Source organism: Denticeps clupeoides, chromosome 1 (assembly GCF_900700375.1).
Source record: "Denticeps clupeoides chromosome 1, fDenClu1.1, whole genome shotgun sequence".
In the NCBI taxonomy this organism is placed as follows: Eukaryota; Metazoa; Chordata; class Actinopteri; order Clupeiformes; family Denticipitidae; genus Denticeps; species Denticeps clupeoides.
In genome coordinates, this window is record NC_041707.1 from 28,058,181 (window position 1) to 28,071,922 (window position 13,742).

The 13,742-nt window shown below is 41.9% G+C and overlaps 1 protein-coding gene across 5 annotated transcripts in view; it reads left to right on the forward strand.

Moving 5' to 3' along the window:
- The first annotated feature begins 1,866 nt into the window (after positions 1-1,866).
- The window catches only part of daam1a (dishevelled associated activator of morphogenesis 1a), a 64,858-nt gene continuing 52,982 nt past the window's right edge, over positions 1,867-13,742 (forward strand). For 2 of the 5 annotated variants that reach the window (XM_028992188.1, XM_028992214.1), the window contains exons 1-6: positions 1,871-2,183; positions 2,992-3,099; positions 5,717-5,947; positions 6,596-6,685; positions 9,128-9,199; positions 12,999-13,093. In XM_028992188.1, the coding sequence (XP_028848021.1) occupies positions 5,765-5,947; positions 6,596-6,685; positions 9,128-9,199; positions 12,999-13,093 (440 nt within the window). In that variant the 5' untranslated portion in view covers positions 1,871-2,183; positions 2,992-3,099; positions 5,717-5,764. Of the gene's footprint in view, positions 2,184-2,991; positions 3,100-4,939; positions 4,957-5,716; positions 5,948-6,595; positions 6,686-9,127; positions 9,200-12,998; positions 13,094-13,742 lie in introns of those variants that run through there. The other 3 variants (XR_003750848.1, XM_028992197.1, XM_028992205.1) reach the window with 3 other exon arrangements.

Below are 13,742 nucleotides of genomic sequence, written 5' to 3' on the forward strand. Positions count from 1 at the left end.
GAGCAAAGCACCGTCCCCACACACTGCTCCCCGGGCGCCTGTCATGGCTGCCCACTGCTCACTCAAGGTGATGGGTTAAATGCAGAGGACAAATTTCACTGTGTGCACCGTGTGCTGTGCTGCTGTTTATCACATGTGACAATCACATCACATCATATGGAAAGTTGTGTATGCTTGTGTAGGTTGGACAATTATGTAGATCCTTCTGTCCTTACTTTCGTAATTTTTCAATCCATCTCTCTCGCTCTCTTTCTAAACTCTCCAAAGCATCACCAAACTATATAACTCTATCCAAACTCTAGTTTCCAAACTGTCCAAACTCTGAAATGACCACAGCTCTCTATCCCACATTTTGAATGGACTCTGAGGACTTTGTATTGCGAGGCAAGCCTTGATATGCACTTCGCGGGAACGCCCCCTCCAGTACTTGACACATGCTTCGAAGCCTTGGCACATCTTGTAGCATATGCTACAAAATATGCTGGAGGAGAGCAGTATCTCTGACTACTTTGCAACAAGACCAGATGCTGACTAGTGGCGCGTGTGTGGTCTAAATGCAGCCAGGTTAGGTGCCTTCTAAAGAACTACCTTAAAATCTTGGTTTAATGTGTTGCCACCTTAATAACTGTTGACGGCAGATCATGTGACTGAGTTCAGTTTGCGCAACAAGTTCACAAAGTTAAAATTGAATAATCAAGCACTCAAATACCTGGTGGCCAATGAGACGAAGCCGCCCCCACCCGAGAACATTTTGCCAGAAGTCAAACTGAATCCAGGAGAAAACGTAAAACGGGGCGGAGCGACTGAAAAGCCAGCAGTGAAACAGGAAAAACGTCTCACAAGTAAAAATAAAAAAGAGCGAGATGTAAGCAAAAATGTATGTATTCAGAATTCCAACCTCTTATTTTCAATGTCATATTTTTGTTTGGTCTCAGGAAAGTTTTGTGTCAAAATTTTGCCACAAATCTGATTCCATATGAGCCTGCCTGCGCTTTACTTTAAAGGTAACAGTTTGTTCTTTTTCATTGAATATGTAATTGGGTTTATGAACAAGTATGGTAAGTGTATTGCGAATTTAATGCACTGTACTGACACATAACTGCAGATGTGTTAGAAATGTTGCACACACAAAAATTAACAAGCCACTACTGTTGCCTTAGATACTAAACTAATCTTGAATACAATGGTAGTTGTTGAATACCACTGTTTTAGACACTAAATAATCTTTTTTCTTGTTTTAATGTATTTGAAATATTACTTTATGATTCAGTGATTACTGAAATACAACAAAAAATTCATTTACTGTTATAATTTGACCCACTTAATACTGCCTTCTCTTGAGGGAAGTTGGGGGAATAAAGACTCACAAAATAACTTGTGTCCAATTGTATAATTATTCATCTAGCCACACCAATGCCTGTGCTGAGTGGAAAAAAGAGCAGATGCGGTGTGTTGGATTGGGGTGTGGCTATTAGTAAACAGGTGAGAGTGATCTAGTGTGCCTGGGTGTGACGTGCCCCAGGTAGACCCGTGACTGACATCACACACAGAAATAAGCTGCAACACTGCTTAATATTGTAAAACTTCACTGTTAAATTAATATTCATTTACAATACACTGCCATTTAGAGGTAACAAAATGCATTTAGCCTGTTGGCATAAATGAGGCAACAAGACAACCAATCCCGCTTAGTAAGGCTAATAAAATGAGACCAGATTAGTTTTAAGATAAATATTGCTAACTGCTACAAGCAAAATGCAGTTAATGCTGAAAAAAAACTTACCAGACCAGGGTTTTTTGTCTTTTGGGACAGACTGGTGTACTGCCAATTAGAACACAGCTCCTGCAAAAGGTGTGGCTGAGGGAAGCGGAACACTTTGGTCTCAACTAGATGCTCAGGCATGTGAGAGAGTCTCTGCCGAGGATTATAGAGGACCCAGATTGGTGGAGCTCAGAGCAGTGTAAGATGATCTACAGTGGACTGTTTTGGACGTACATGGACACTTTCATGAACACATGAGTTAGGGTTTCTGGAGCCCTGTTCTAGAGAGCCACAACATAGCAAATCTGGTAAAACTAGAACGATGGACATTTAGACTGCAGAGCCTGCTACTAAGTAATCACCTCCTTGGCTGGGAAAGAAGTTCAGACTGAAACAGCGTTCCTTTTGGTTGTCTGAGAAGGTAGGAGTTCTGTACAATGTCGGTGCTCACTTCATTAATGGTGTGGAGTATTGAAAAGGGTAGCATTTGACAAAAGTCTAAAATCTGTGAGTTGAGTACCTCACTTCTGAAGTAAACATTGATAAGTTTCATTTGCATTATGTGTTATCCATTAAAAATATATTTTTGAACACACTTTTAGCTTTAGGCAGTAGGGTAACAACATTACATCTCCCTGTGGAGGAGTAGAATGCAGGGAGATCTTATTCAACAAAACGTCTGCTGTATAACTATTATGAATGGAATGAGACTGGTGTACATTTTTCGCCTGGGTGTGCCACCAAGGAGGGCCACACACACCCACACACATTTTTGTTATTAAACTCTAGTTCTCACTCTCCTGTTCATATATTTTTGAATGGTTTTATTTAGGGGTGTAAAAGGAATAGAAAATTTGTACAACATAAAAATTACAACAAAATGTTGACTTAAAGCATTTTCAGAAAAATGTATCTGAAGACATTAAATGCTTTTGTGTCACTTACATTGGTGTTAGAACCTTTGGATATTTTGGACATCCTTCATTTAAAAAATTATTATGCTCAGTAGTGTGTCTAGTCTCCACATGCCTGTATGACCTCCCTACAATGCCTCCAGATGAGGTGGAGGATGGTCTCCTGAGGGTTTTCCTCACAGACCTGGACTAAGCATTCGGCAACTCCTGGACAGTCTGTGGTGCAACGTGGTGTTGGTGGATGGTGTGCTCAATTGCATTCAGGTCTTGGGAACAGGCGGGCCAGTCCATAGCATATATGCCTTTGTCTTGCAGGAACTGCTGACACACTCCAGCCACATGAGGTCTAGCATTGTCTTGCATTAAGAGGAACCAAACCACACCAGCATATGGTTTCACAAGGGTTCTGAGGATCTAATCTCGGTATGTAACCCCACACCATTACTGACCCACTACCAAACAGGTCATGCTGGAGGATGTTGCAGACAGCAGAACATTCTCCAGGCTCTGTCATGTCTGTCACATGCTCAGTGTGAACCGGCTTTCATCTGTGAAAAGCACAGGATGAATTTGCCAAACTTTGTGTTCTCTGGTAAATGCCAAATGTGCTGCAAGGTGTTGGGCTGTGTGTGGACCTGTGGACATTGGTCTGGTCCCAACAGCCTTCAAAAAGGCATTCCCATTCTTAAATCCACCACCAATATCTCAGCTCTCTATCTACTTCACCCAGAACAGCCTTTGTGACCCAAATCAGTTAGTTTTCAAAACTGCTCACTCCACAGAGAGTGGCAGTTACAGAGAAATTACATGCTGCCAGATCAGAAAAATTGTCATCGGTCTTTTTCTTTCTGGACCTTTCAGCAACATTTCACACAGTCAACCTCTGCTTTTTTCCTGATTGTTTTCACCTGTGTCTGCCTGTATAAAGCTGTCCTGTTCGTGTCTCTCATTCAACCAACTACAAGCAACCTTGGGGTAACCTTATCCAGAGTGACTTACAATCAGTAGTTACAGGGACAGTCCCCAGAGCAACTCAGGGTTAAGTATCTTGCTCAGGGACACAATGGTAGTAAGTGGGATTTGAACCTGGGTCTTCTGGTTCATAGGTGAGTGTGTTACCCACTAGGCTACTACCACTCTACGAATGGAGTACCACATGCCCATCAATAACTAGAAAACCTGAACTAGGTATGTTCTTTCAATATAGAACATGGGAATTGATATTAGTCCAGGGATTTCAGATGGTCCAGGACAATTACAGAAAACGTTTTTGTTTGTTCTCCAAGTTTGTCCTGGTCTGGTGTGATGTTATCTTTGTGGGATTTGTTAATGTAATGTGGAATGCGGTTCAAACTCTGTTTCCCTACATAAGTTTGACAAATAATGATTTACAGATTTTGGTCCAGAAGCCAGTCATTTCATCAAATGTGGGCTGCTTTTGGACACCTTTTGTTGGTAAATTCGTACTGCTAGTGCAAATAGCTCCCACTGTTTCTATGCAGTTAAAAGCAATAAAGCATTTGGAATGATTGTTCTGTTGTAGTGCCATAACACGGATAGCCACACCACATGCACACAACAAAAGGTGTGCTAAAGCGATTATTACATTAATTAAATTATGCTCACCTGTCAATAGTAAAATAGGCACTGCTCAAAAAAAATAAAGGTAACACTTAAAAATGTAACTCCAAGTCAAACACACTTCTGTGAAATAAAACTGTCCACTTGATTGACTATCAACTTCACATGCTGTTGTGCAAATGGAGTAGACAACAGGTAGAAATTGTAGGAAATTAGCAAGACATCCCCAATAAAGGAATGTCTCTGCAGGTAATTACCACAGACCACTTTGCAATTACTATGCTTTCTGGCGGATGTTTTAGTCACTTGCTGGAAACTGTAAAAGGACAACCTTGTGTCCAATGGCAGCAGGACTACCTCTGCCATTGTGCAAGGAGGAACAAGGGGGGCATTGCCAGACCCCTGTAAAATGACATCCAGCAGGCCACAAATGCATGTGTGCATATGTCTGATCAAACATAGAAATAGACTTCATGAGGGTCGTATAAGGGCATGATGTCGACAGGTGGGGGGTTGTGCTTACAGCCCAACATCATGGAGCATGTTTGGCATTTGCCAGAGAACACCAATATTGGCATATTCGCCACTGCCGCCCTTCACAGATGAAAGCAGCTTCAAACTGAGCAAATGTGTCTGGAGACGCTGTGGAGAACATTCTGCTGCCTGCAACATCCTTCAGCATGATCGGTTTGGCAGTGGGTCAGTAATTTCAATTTTGGAACAACTTTATTTGTCCCCGAGGAGCAATTTAGGCACAGTGGAGCAGCTAACATATAACACTTGTTACAATAGACACAACATATGACACGCAATAAAACACAGCATGACACACAATAATGACAATAAAATGTTCCTTGTATAATGGTGTAGCGTGGCATTTCTTTGGCTCTCCGTGTGCTTGCCAAAGGTAGCCTGACTGTCATTAAGTACTGAGATGAGATCCTTTGTGAGACCATATGCTTGTGCAGTTGGTTCCTCCTAATGCAAGACAATGCTAGACCTCATGTGGCTGGAGTGTGTCAGCAGTTCCTGTAAGATGAAGGCATTGATGCTATGGACTGACCAGCCGTTCCCCAGACCTGAATCCAATTGAGCACATCTGGGACATCAAGTCTCTCTCCAGGCACAAAAGCCACGTTGCACCACAGACTGTCCAGGAGTTGGCAGAGGCTTTAGTTGGCAGAGGCTTTAGTCCAGGTCTGGGAAGAGATCCCTCAGGAGACCATCTGCCACCTCATCAGGAGCATGGCCAGGCATTGAAGGGAATACATATAGTCACGTGGCAGCCGTACACACAGACGCTGTCAGTAGATTATAACAAGCCATTCAAGCCAATAATCGCCAAATGGTATAAAGATAACGCCATAAAAAAATGATTTCATAATATGAAATAAAACTTTTATCTTGTTGTCATTACAGCTTAACTTTGGATTTATGCCATCTATTTTCTTTTTAACAGGGGGCAAAGCCAAGTGCATTTATTGGGGCAGGAGACTTGGCCGTCATCATGGCACCCCATAAACTCAGGGGTCAGGGTCTTTCTTTTTTTTGGTGTTGTTTTAAGAATGATGAGCCACCAGAGATCACCTACCTCCCAAGGCAGGCCGGTGCCTTCACCACCCAATTCATGGAGCATACACTCCCCATGCCCCCTGCCAATGAGCTTGATACCATGTTCTCGGAGTTGGTGGTAAGCTTTAATAAATTGGTGTATTCCCAAAATGTAATCTAAATGTTGTATGAGTGACACAAGTAGTGTACTGAACATTTTTATTTTATATTGTATAAACATTTTGCATTAATCATGGCCAATAAACTAGAAATGATACATTTTTGGTGTGCACATTTTCTGGAAATATTTCCTGGTGCTCCTGTCCCACGTCATTTGTCATTTTATTGGTGTTTCATGTGTTCATATTTTGGTGTCTGTGTGAAGGTCCATGTGCATTATTTTTTATTATATCATTGTATATGTTGTGTGTATGTGGCTGGATGCTTCCTCAGGTATGTGTGGTGAGGAATAGAGGAGGAAACAAATGTGCAACTCAAAAACACAAGGTTTATTAATATAAACATGGGTACGTGGGGCATGTTTGCTAACAAACAGATGCAAAACAAAGTGAAACTGGTTAGAATGGAGAGAACAAGGACAGTACACAGCAAGGATATAGAGTGGGGCAAAATACATTGGCAGCCCCCAATTGTGCCAAGTTGTCTCACATTAAAAGATGAGAGAGCTCTGTAAGTTATCATAAGTATACTTCAACTGTGAGACACAGAATGTAAAATGACTGTAAAATGACCCAATTTACTAATTCATAAAATCATTCTCTTGCAGGATGAACTAGATCTCACCAATAAACACAGAGATGCCATGTTTGCCCTGTCTGCTGAGAAAAAATGGCAAATCTTTTGCAGCAAGAAACAGGTAATGATTTTGTGTGTATATGTGGCTGTAGGCTAATGAGTTTTTTAAAAAATGCATTAAATGTGTTTAAACCTTTAAGAATATAGAAACCTTAATAAAAACTATACAACGTTTTTTTCTTCAACTTGTCTAGATGAGTGCTGCAGAGGCAGCAGGCTGAGCTGGTTAGGCTAGACATACCTTGGGCATCCTAAGGCACACCCAAGACAAGCAGGAGAATCAATTTTATGACTGAAGGGAAATGATAAGTATTCTCATTGTGCTGGTAGATCGAAACCAGGCTGTGAGTTGAGGTTAAAAAGGAAGAACTGCAGAAGAACTTCAACATGTAAAAGAAAACATTGATGCATTACTTCGATATACCCCTGAATGTGGTTGCTCCAGTAAAAAAGAAATGCATTAATGTTCAAATGACACACCTGTCACTCAAACAGGTCACACGGAGATTGGAACGGAAATGGTATTACACTAATTTGGAACTTTGTAGACTATCCTCGAAAGAATCTCATGAAATATCAAAAGGCTCTTTCCTCTGCTCATCTTCTTTCATAGAAGAAAACAAGAACAATCCTTGATTTGTATTTAACACCATTACCAGAATAACAAGAGCTAATGATAGTTCCTTACAGCCAACAACTGTAATAAGCAGCAGCACTTGGATTACTTGGATGGATTACTTTGACAATACGACCATGGGGTACATTTTAATTTTTATGCAGATGACACCCAAGTGCACATGTCCGTGAGGCTCACCACTTCACGAAGTTCACCACCTCCCTAAAACTGAAAAATTGTCTGAAGGACATCAAAGACCGCATAACCCGCAATTTCCTTATGCTTAACACAAATAAGACTGAAGTGTTTGTGATCAGTCCCAAATGGGTGAGACTACTCTATATGCACTACTCAAAAAATTAAAGGACACACAAAAATAAGACATCCTAGATCCTAAATTTTCTTATTTAATACTTTGTGTTGTCAGTACATTCAAACTATGTAAAGAAAAATCACACAAAAAGTACAGATAGAAATCTAATTTATCAACCCATGGATGTCTGAATATGGAACCACACTCAAAATGAAAGAAAAACATACTCTTCATCTCCTTAAAACAAGTCAAAATGGGGCTAAGTAGTGTGTGTGTGGCCTCCACGTGTCTGTATGAACTCGCTACAATGACTGGGCATGCTCCTGATGAGGTGGTGGATGGTCTCCTCAGGGATCTCCTCCCAGATTTGGACTAATGCATCTGCCAACTCCTGAATAGTCTGTGGTGCAACATGTGGTGCGAGACATGATGTCCCAGATGTGCTCAATTGGATTCAGGTCTGGGGTACGAGCATGCCAGTCCATAGCATCCATGACTTCGTCTCGCAGGAAATGTTGACACACTTCAGCCATATGAGGTCTAGCATTGTCTTTGATTAGGAGGAACCCAGAGCCAATCACACCAGCATATGGTCTCACAAGACCATATGAGTTTCCGGTGCTTCACTGTTTGGTGTGTTTGGCATGAGCTGGTATTACTTCCAAGGACTTCCAGAATTACCTTGGAATAAATTCACCAAAACGTAAGTTATGGCTCCCTCGCTAATCCCATGTGCAGTATGTGAAATGCACAGCTTGACTAACTCCGTCCGTAGTGAGAATTTCACCTGTGGAAAGTGTAGGAGACTAGTCGAAATGACGGAGAAAATAGTCGAGCTAGAGGAGCGCATCCGAAATATATATTTAATTTGGGAAACAGAAGTCTTAATTGACTCTTTTCTAGTCCTGGACGCACTCCAGCCCAGTCAGCCGGTGAGTGTCTCTACCCCGGCACCAAAACCGCCCAGACGTGTACCTCACCCAAGGTTACCCCCCAAAACCAAAAATCAAGGGATGGCTCCAAGGCAGCAACCCAGCTGGAACATACCTAACCAGAGTCCGCTAAAAACGCAAAAAAGAGACAATGTAAAGAACAAGTCCCACGAGCCCCCATGTTTGTCACGTCCCCATGCCTAGGGGTCGGAGACAGTGACAGAACAGTGAGAAAAAATGCTGAACGGCACTATTTCGAGACCACTATCTCGGACAGACGCCACGAAGAGAGGGTTAACGCTCAGTACGGCGTTATTCCGTGAATAACAACAATGTACAGTGAACAGTAAGTAATTTAAAGAGAAATTACAGGCCAACTACGTCCTTGGGTGGGGCCACAACTCCACGTTCTGAAAGTGACAGTCCTGCAGACAAACAGACCTGCTCCGCAGGGCTCGGGACATAATAGTGTGCAAACATTCTTTGAACTAATTTTAAGTGAATACATTTTTGGATTTTCTACCAAACCCTAAGTGTTGAGCTATATCTGTATTCAATGATAGACGTTTTGTAGATTCCTTCATAAAATAAATTATGTAATCACGGAATTCCTGTAGCTGCTGTAAATTATGTCTGTTGCAGGAGCAGGAAGAAAACAGAGGAGCAACCAGCTGGCCTGAGTTTTACATTGACCAGATAAACTCCATGACTGCGGTGAGTTTGGTAAAAGACTCTGGTACCAGAACTTGCTTCCAACACTGACCCAACAGCAAAACTGTCTCAAGCAGCAATATTATGTGATGTTCACAGTTTCTTCTCCTGTGAACATCATTCTCATAGTCTTGTATCGCCCTCCAGGGCCACTTGGGCCCTTTATAGATGAATTGGACACTCTCCTCAGCACTTTCTCTTTAGAAACCCCCCTAACTCTCCTTGGTGACTTCAACCTTCCATCAGCCCAGCTCCAATCATCCTGGCTTCTTCCCCTTCTCCACTCTTTTTCCTTGACCAACAGCAACATCTCTCCTACACAAATGAGGGAATGTCCTGGACCTGGTCTTCAGTCGTCCTTCTCCAACTTCTGACCTTTCTTCCACTCCCCTTCACATCTCTGACCACCACTTCCTGACCTTTACACTCACTGTACCTACAGGATCCACAACTGTCCCCCATCCATCCTTCATTAGACACAACCTTCACACTGTCTCACCTTCATCTGTATCTTCCTGCATTCTTTCACATCTCCCAACCTCTGACTCATTCTTCTCCTTACCACTAGAGACCGCTACTAACTCTCTCCTCACCTCACTTTCCCTTTCCATTGATCAAGTCTGTCCTCTATCAACAAAACCCAAAAGGACTTTTCCCCCTGCACCCTGGCTCTCCGATACATTGTGCAGCAATCGAAGAGATCTTTGAGCAGCGGAGAGAAAATACAAGAAATCTCAACTTGACTCAGACCTACTGTATTACCAGAATCTTCTGCGCAAATTTTCCACTAACCTCACTGCTGCTAAAACTGCTTTCTACAAAGCAAAACTAGAAGCCTCTGCCCATAACCCTCAAAAACTCAACAACATCTTCTTATCCCTACTCAACCCTCCGACTCCCCCTGCCCCAACTTCCTTAACAGCTGATGATTTTGCCAACTTCTTCAGAGGGAAGATTGAAAAAATCTGTGAGACATTCTCCACCACTAATCCTACTCTTCCTTCTGAAAATTCTACAACTACTCTTAATCAATTTTCTAAGGTCACATCTGATGAAATAATTCAGATTATAACCACAGGCAACCCAACCACCTGTCCACTAGATCCAATACCTTCTGCAATGTTTCAAACTATCTCCCCTGACCTCATCCCTTTCATTTCTTATATCATAAACAGCTCAATCTCATCTGGCCATGTACCATCCACCTTTAAAACAGCCAGGGTTCTTCCAATCCTAAAGAAACCCACTGCTGATCCTACAGACATTAACAATTACAGACCAGTTTCCCTCCTCTCATTTCTATCCAAAATCCTTGAGCGCTGTGTCTACAACCAGCTATCACTCCATCTATCACAGAACAACCTCCTGGATCCTAACCAGTCTGTCTTCAGAACAGCTCATTCCACCGAGACTGCCCTTTTGGCAGTTACCGAGCAGCTACATGCAGCCAGATTGGCAAAACTGTCCTCAGTTCTTATTCTCCTCGACCTATCTGCTGCATTTGACACCGTTAACCACAAGACTCTCTTGTCAAACCTGAAGAGGCTTGGAATTCGGGGCTCAGCATGGCAGTGGTTTGCTTCCTACCTTGATGAGCGATCTTACCAAGTGACTTGGAAAGGATCAACCTCTACCTCACGTAGACTGCAAGGTCCTCTCCTTTTCTCCCTCTACACGAGATCACTTGGTGAGGATATTTCCTCACATGGATTATCCTACCACTGCTATGCTGACGACACACAACTCCTCTTCTCCTTTCCTCCCTCTGATCTACATGCTGCTTCCAAAATCTCTGCATGTCTAACCGACATCTCATCTTGGATGGCAGCCCATCACCTCCAACTCAATCCCACCAAAACTGAACTAATATTAATTCCAGCAGATTCTTCACCACATCAGGATCTCGCTATTTACCTAGACAACTCGCAGCTCTCTCCTTCTGCAACAGCCCGCAACCTTGGCGTAACAATAGACAACCAACTCTCCTTCTCAACTCACATCAGCAATCTTTCCCGCTCATCTAGATTCCTTCTCTACAATATCAGACGAATCCGCCCTTATCTGTCAACCCAGGCCACCCAACTATTGGTTCAGTCCTTAGTAATCTCACGACTGGACTACTGTAACTCCCTTCTAGCTGGTCTCCACTATGTACCATCCGACCTCTACAACTAATACAAAATGCAGCAGCACGACTAATCTTCAACCTTCCCAAATTCTCCCACACCACCCCTCTGCTACGCTCCCTCCACTGGCTCCCAGTAGCTGCATGCATCAGGTTCAAAATACTGATGCTGGCCTACAAAGCCAAACATGGAGTAGCACCATCCTACCTCACAGCCCTTATTACAGCCCTTATTCGCACTGCACCTCATATACTCCGAGCCTCCAGTACTGCTCGCCTGGTCCCTCCATCTCTGAAGGTAAAAGGAAAACATTCATCTAGACTCTTCTCTGTCTAGGCCCCTCGGTGGTGGAATGAACTTCCCCTCGAGGTCAGAACAGCTCAGTCACTGAGCACCTTCAAACGACAGCTCAAGACCTTCCTCTTTAAAGAATATTTAGATAAAATTGTAATTTTCTTGTTGTCAAACTTGTGTACAGAATCTACAACAGAGTGAATAAAATAGATGTATTCATAGTTGGGGGTCCTAGTGAACCGGAATTGATCTCTTCATCGATGGTAACTTAAGCACGTTGTAAGTCGCTCTGAATAAGGGCGTCTGCCAAATGCCGTAAATGTAAATGTAAATGTAAATGTAAATGTAAATGTAAATATTATGATGTGTCAAAACAGCAAGAATCTGAACCTTGACATCTTAAACAATTTATCAAACCTGCCACCTTTTGCTTCACTGATATGCATTACAATCATCCTTTTATCCTCTGTGGTGTTAGCGCATTGTAGATGCAGTGGGGTGAATTATGTGTTTGGGGGGAGGGGGGGTTAACGTCACGGGCCGAAGGGCGCCGTGGGTTAAGTGAACTGCATGGTTGTGAAAAGTAAAATAAAGGGAGCTCTTATCTACAGTTGGGACTCACAAATGATTATTGTGAATAACACAACATGGTAGGATGGGAGAAGTGAGCGGAAAGTAAAGAAATAAAAGCAAGGTAATGCAGATAGAGGAGCAGTGGGTGTTTGGTTTGAAAGATTTGACCTGGCAAGTAGCCTACATGGTACATCCGATGCTAACCAAATCAACACACTCATATATAACACACTCCAGAACTCATTTACTAATACTTTTTTCTGGTCAATAGTGTACAACCAGTCATGTAACCACCGAATCAATGTACCAATGAAGTATGTGAACCAAAGCAACCAGTAAACTGAAGGAATCAGGGGACCAAAAAACCTGATAAACCAAAGAATCACTTACTGTTCGAACTAACGACTGCAAGACCTGGTCAAAGGTGAACAACTGGATCCGATGACCATTGTAATCAGCGGGTGTTCTCTGCAATAACACATAAGGTCAAATGAGGGCATTCATATTGTGAGGGTCATTGTTGTTGTTGATCTCAAATCATTGTAACTGTACAGTCAGTGGGAGGTGCTTGATAAACTTAAACATGACTACTATTGGCTGAATGTTGTCACGGTTTGTTTTGTATGCTGTTAAAAGATTTGTTCATGCATGTATAGTTATTTGAATCTTTTTGACCAGATGACTTGCACATCACTAGTGTGTCCTAGATACTGAAATAGGACTGAGAGCAGCTTTTATCAGTGCTATGAGGTGTTATATTTTCATTGTGATACTTATAATGTGTTTTGTATTTTTATGTTTTTCATCAGAGAAAGTCCTTCCTGGTGGTTGAGAAAGAAGATGAAGAAGAAATGAATAAAACCATGGAGAGTCTGAAAACAGCTCTGCGAACACAAACGCAGAGGTACAACACACATACATAAACAATCCTAAACAATCTATGAATTATTCCACTGAAAATTGCTGATAATATGATATTAACTGGTAAGAATGCATAAAAAATCACTTTGCACAAAATGACCTTGCACAAAATAACTCTGCGCTTTTTACTTTACTGCTCTTTTTTATGGCTCTTTTTCTCTTTTCTTTAAACATTGTCTGTAACTCATTTGCACACCTTCACCCTACCAGTTACACATATTTTATGTTAAAGACGTAAAAGTGTAATATTTAGTTATGTTTGCAATATTTGCATATTAGTTCATTGTATACTTGCAACATTTGCAAAACTGTGGTCTGTAGTAGTCGCAAAAAGCATTTCACTGCACATCATATCGTGTATGACTGTGTATGTGACAAATAAAATTTTAATTTGAATGATGTTTACATTTACATTTAAGGCATTTGGCAGATGGCCTTACCAGAGCGACTTACAATGTGCTTTTTTTTATTCACTCTGTTTTAGTTGTATACATAAGTCAGACAATAAGAAGGTTACAAGTTCATCTAAATATTCTCTAAAGAGGAAGGTCTTGCGCTGCCGTTTGAAAGTGCTCAGTGAGTGAGCTGTTCTGATCTCAAGGGGAAGTTCATTCCACCACCGAGGGGCCAAG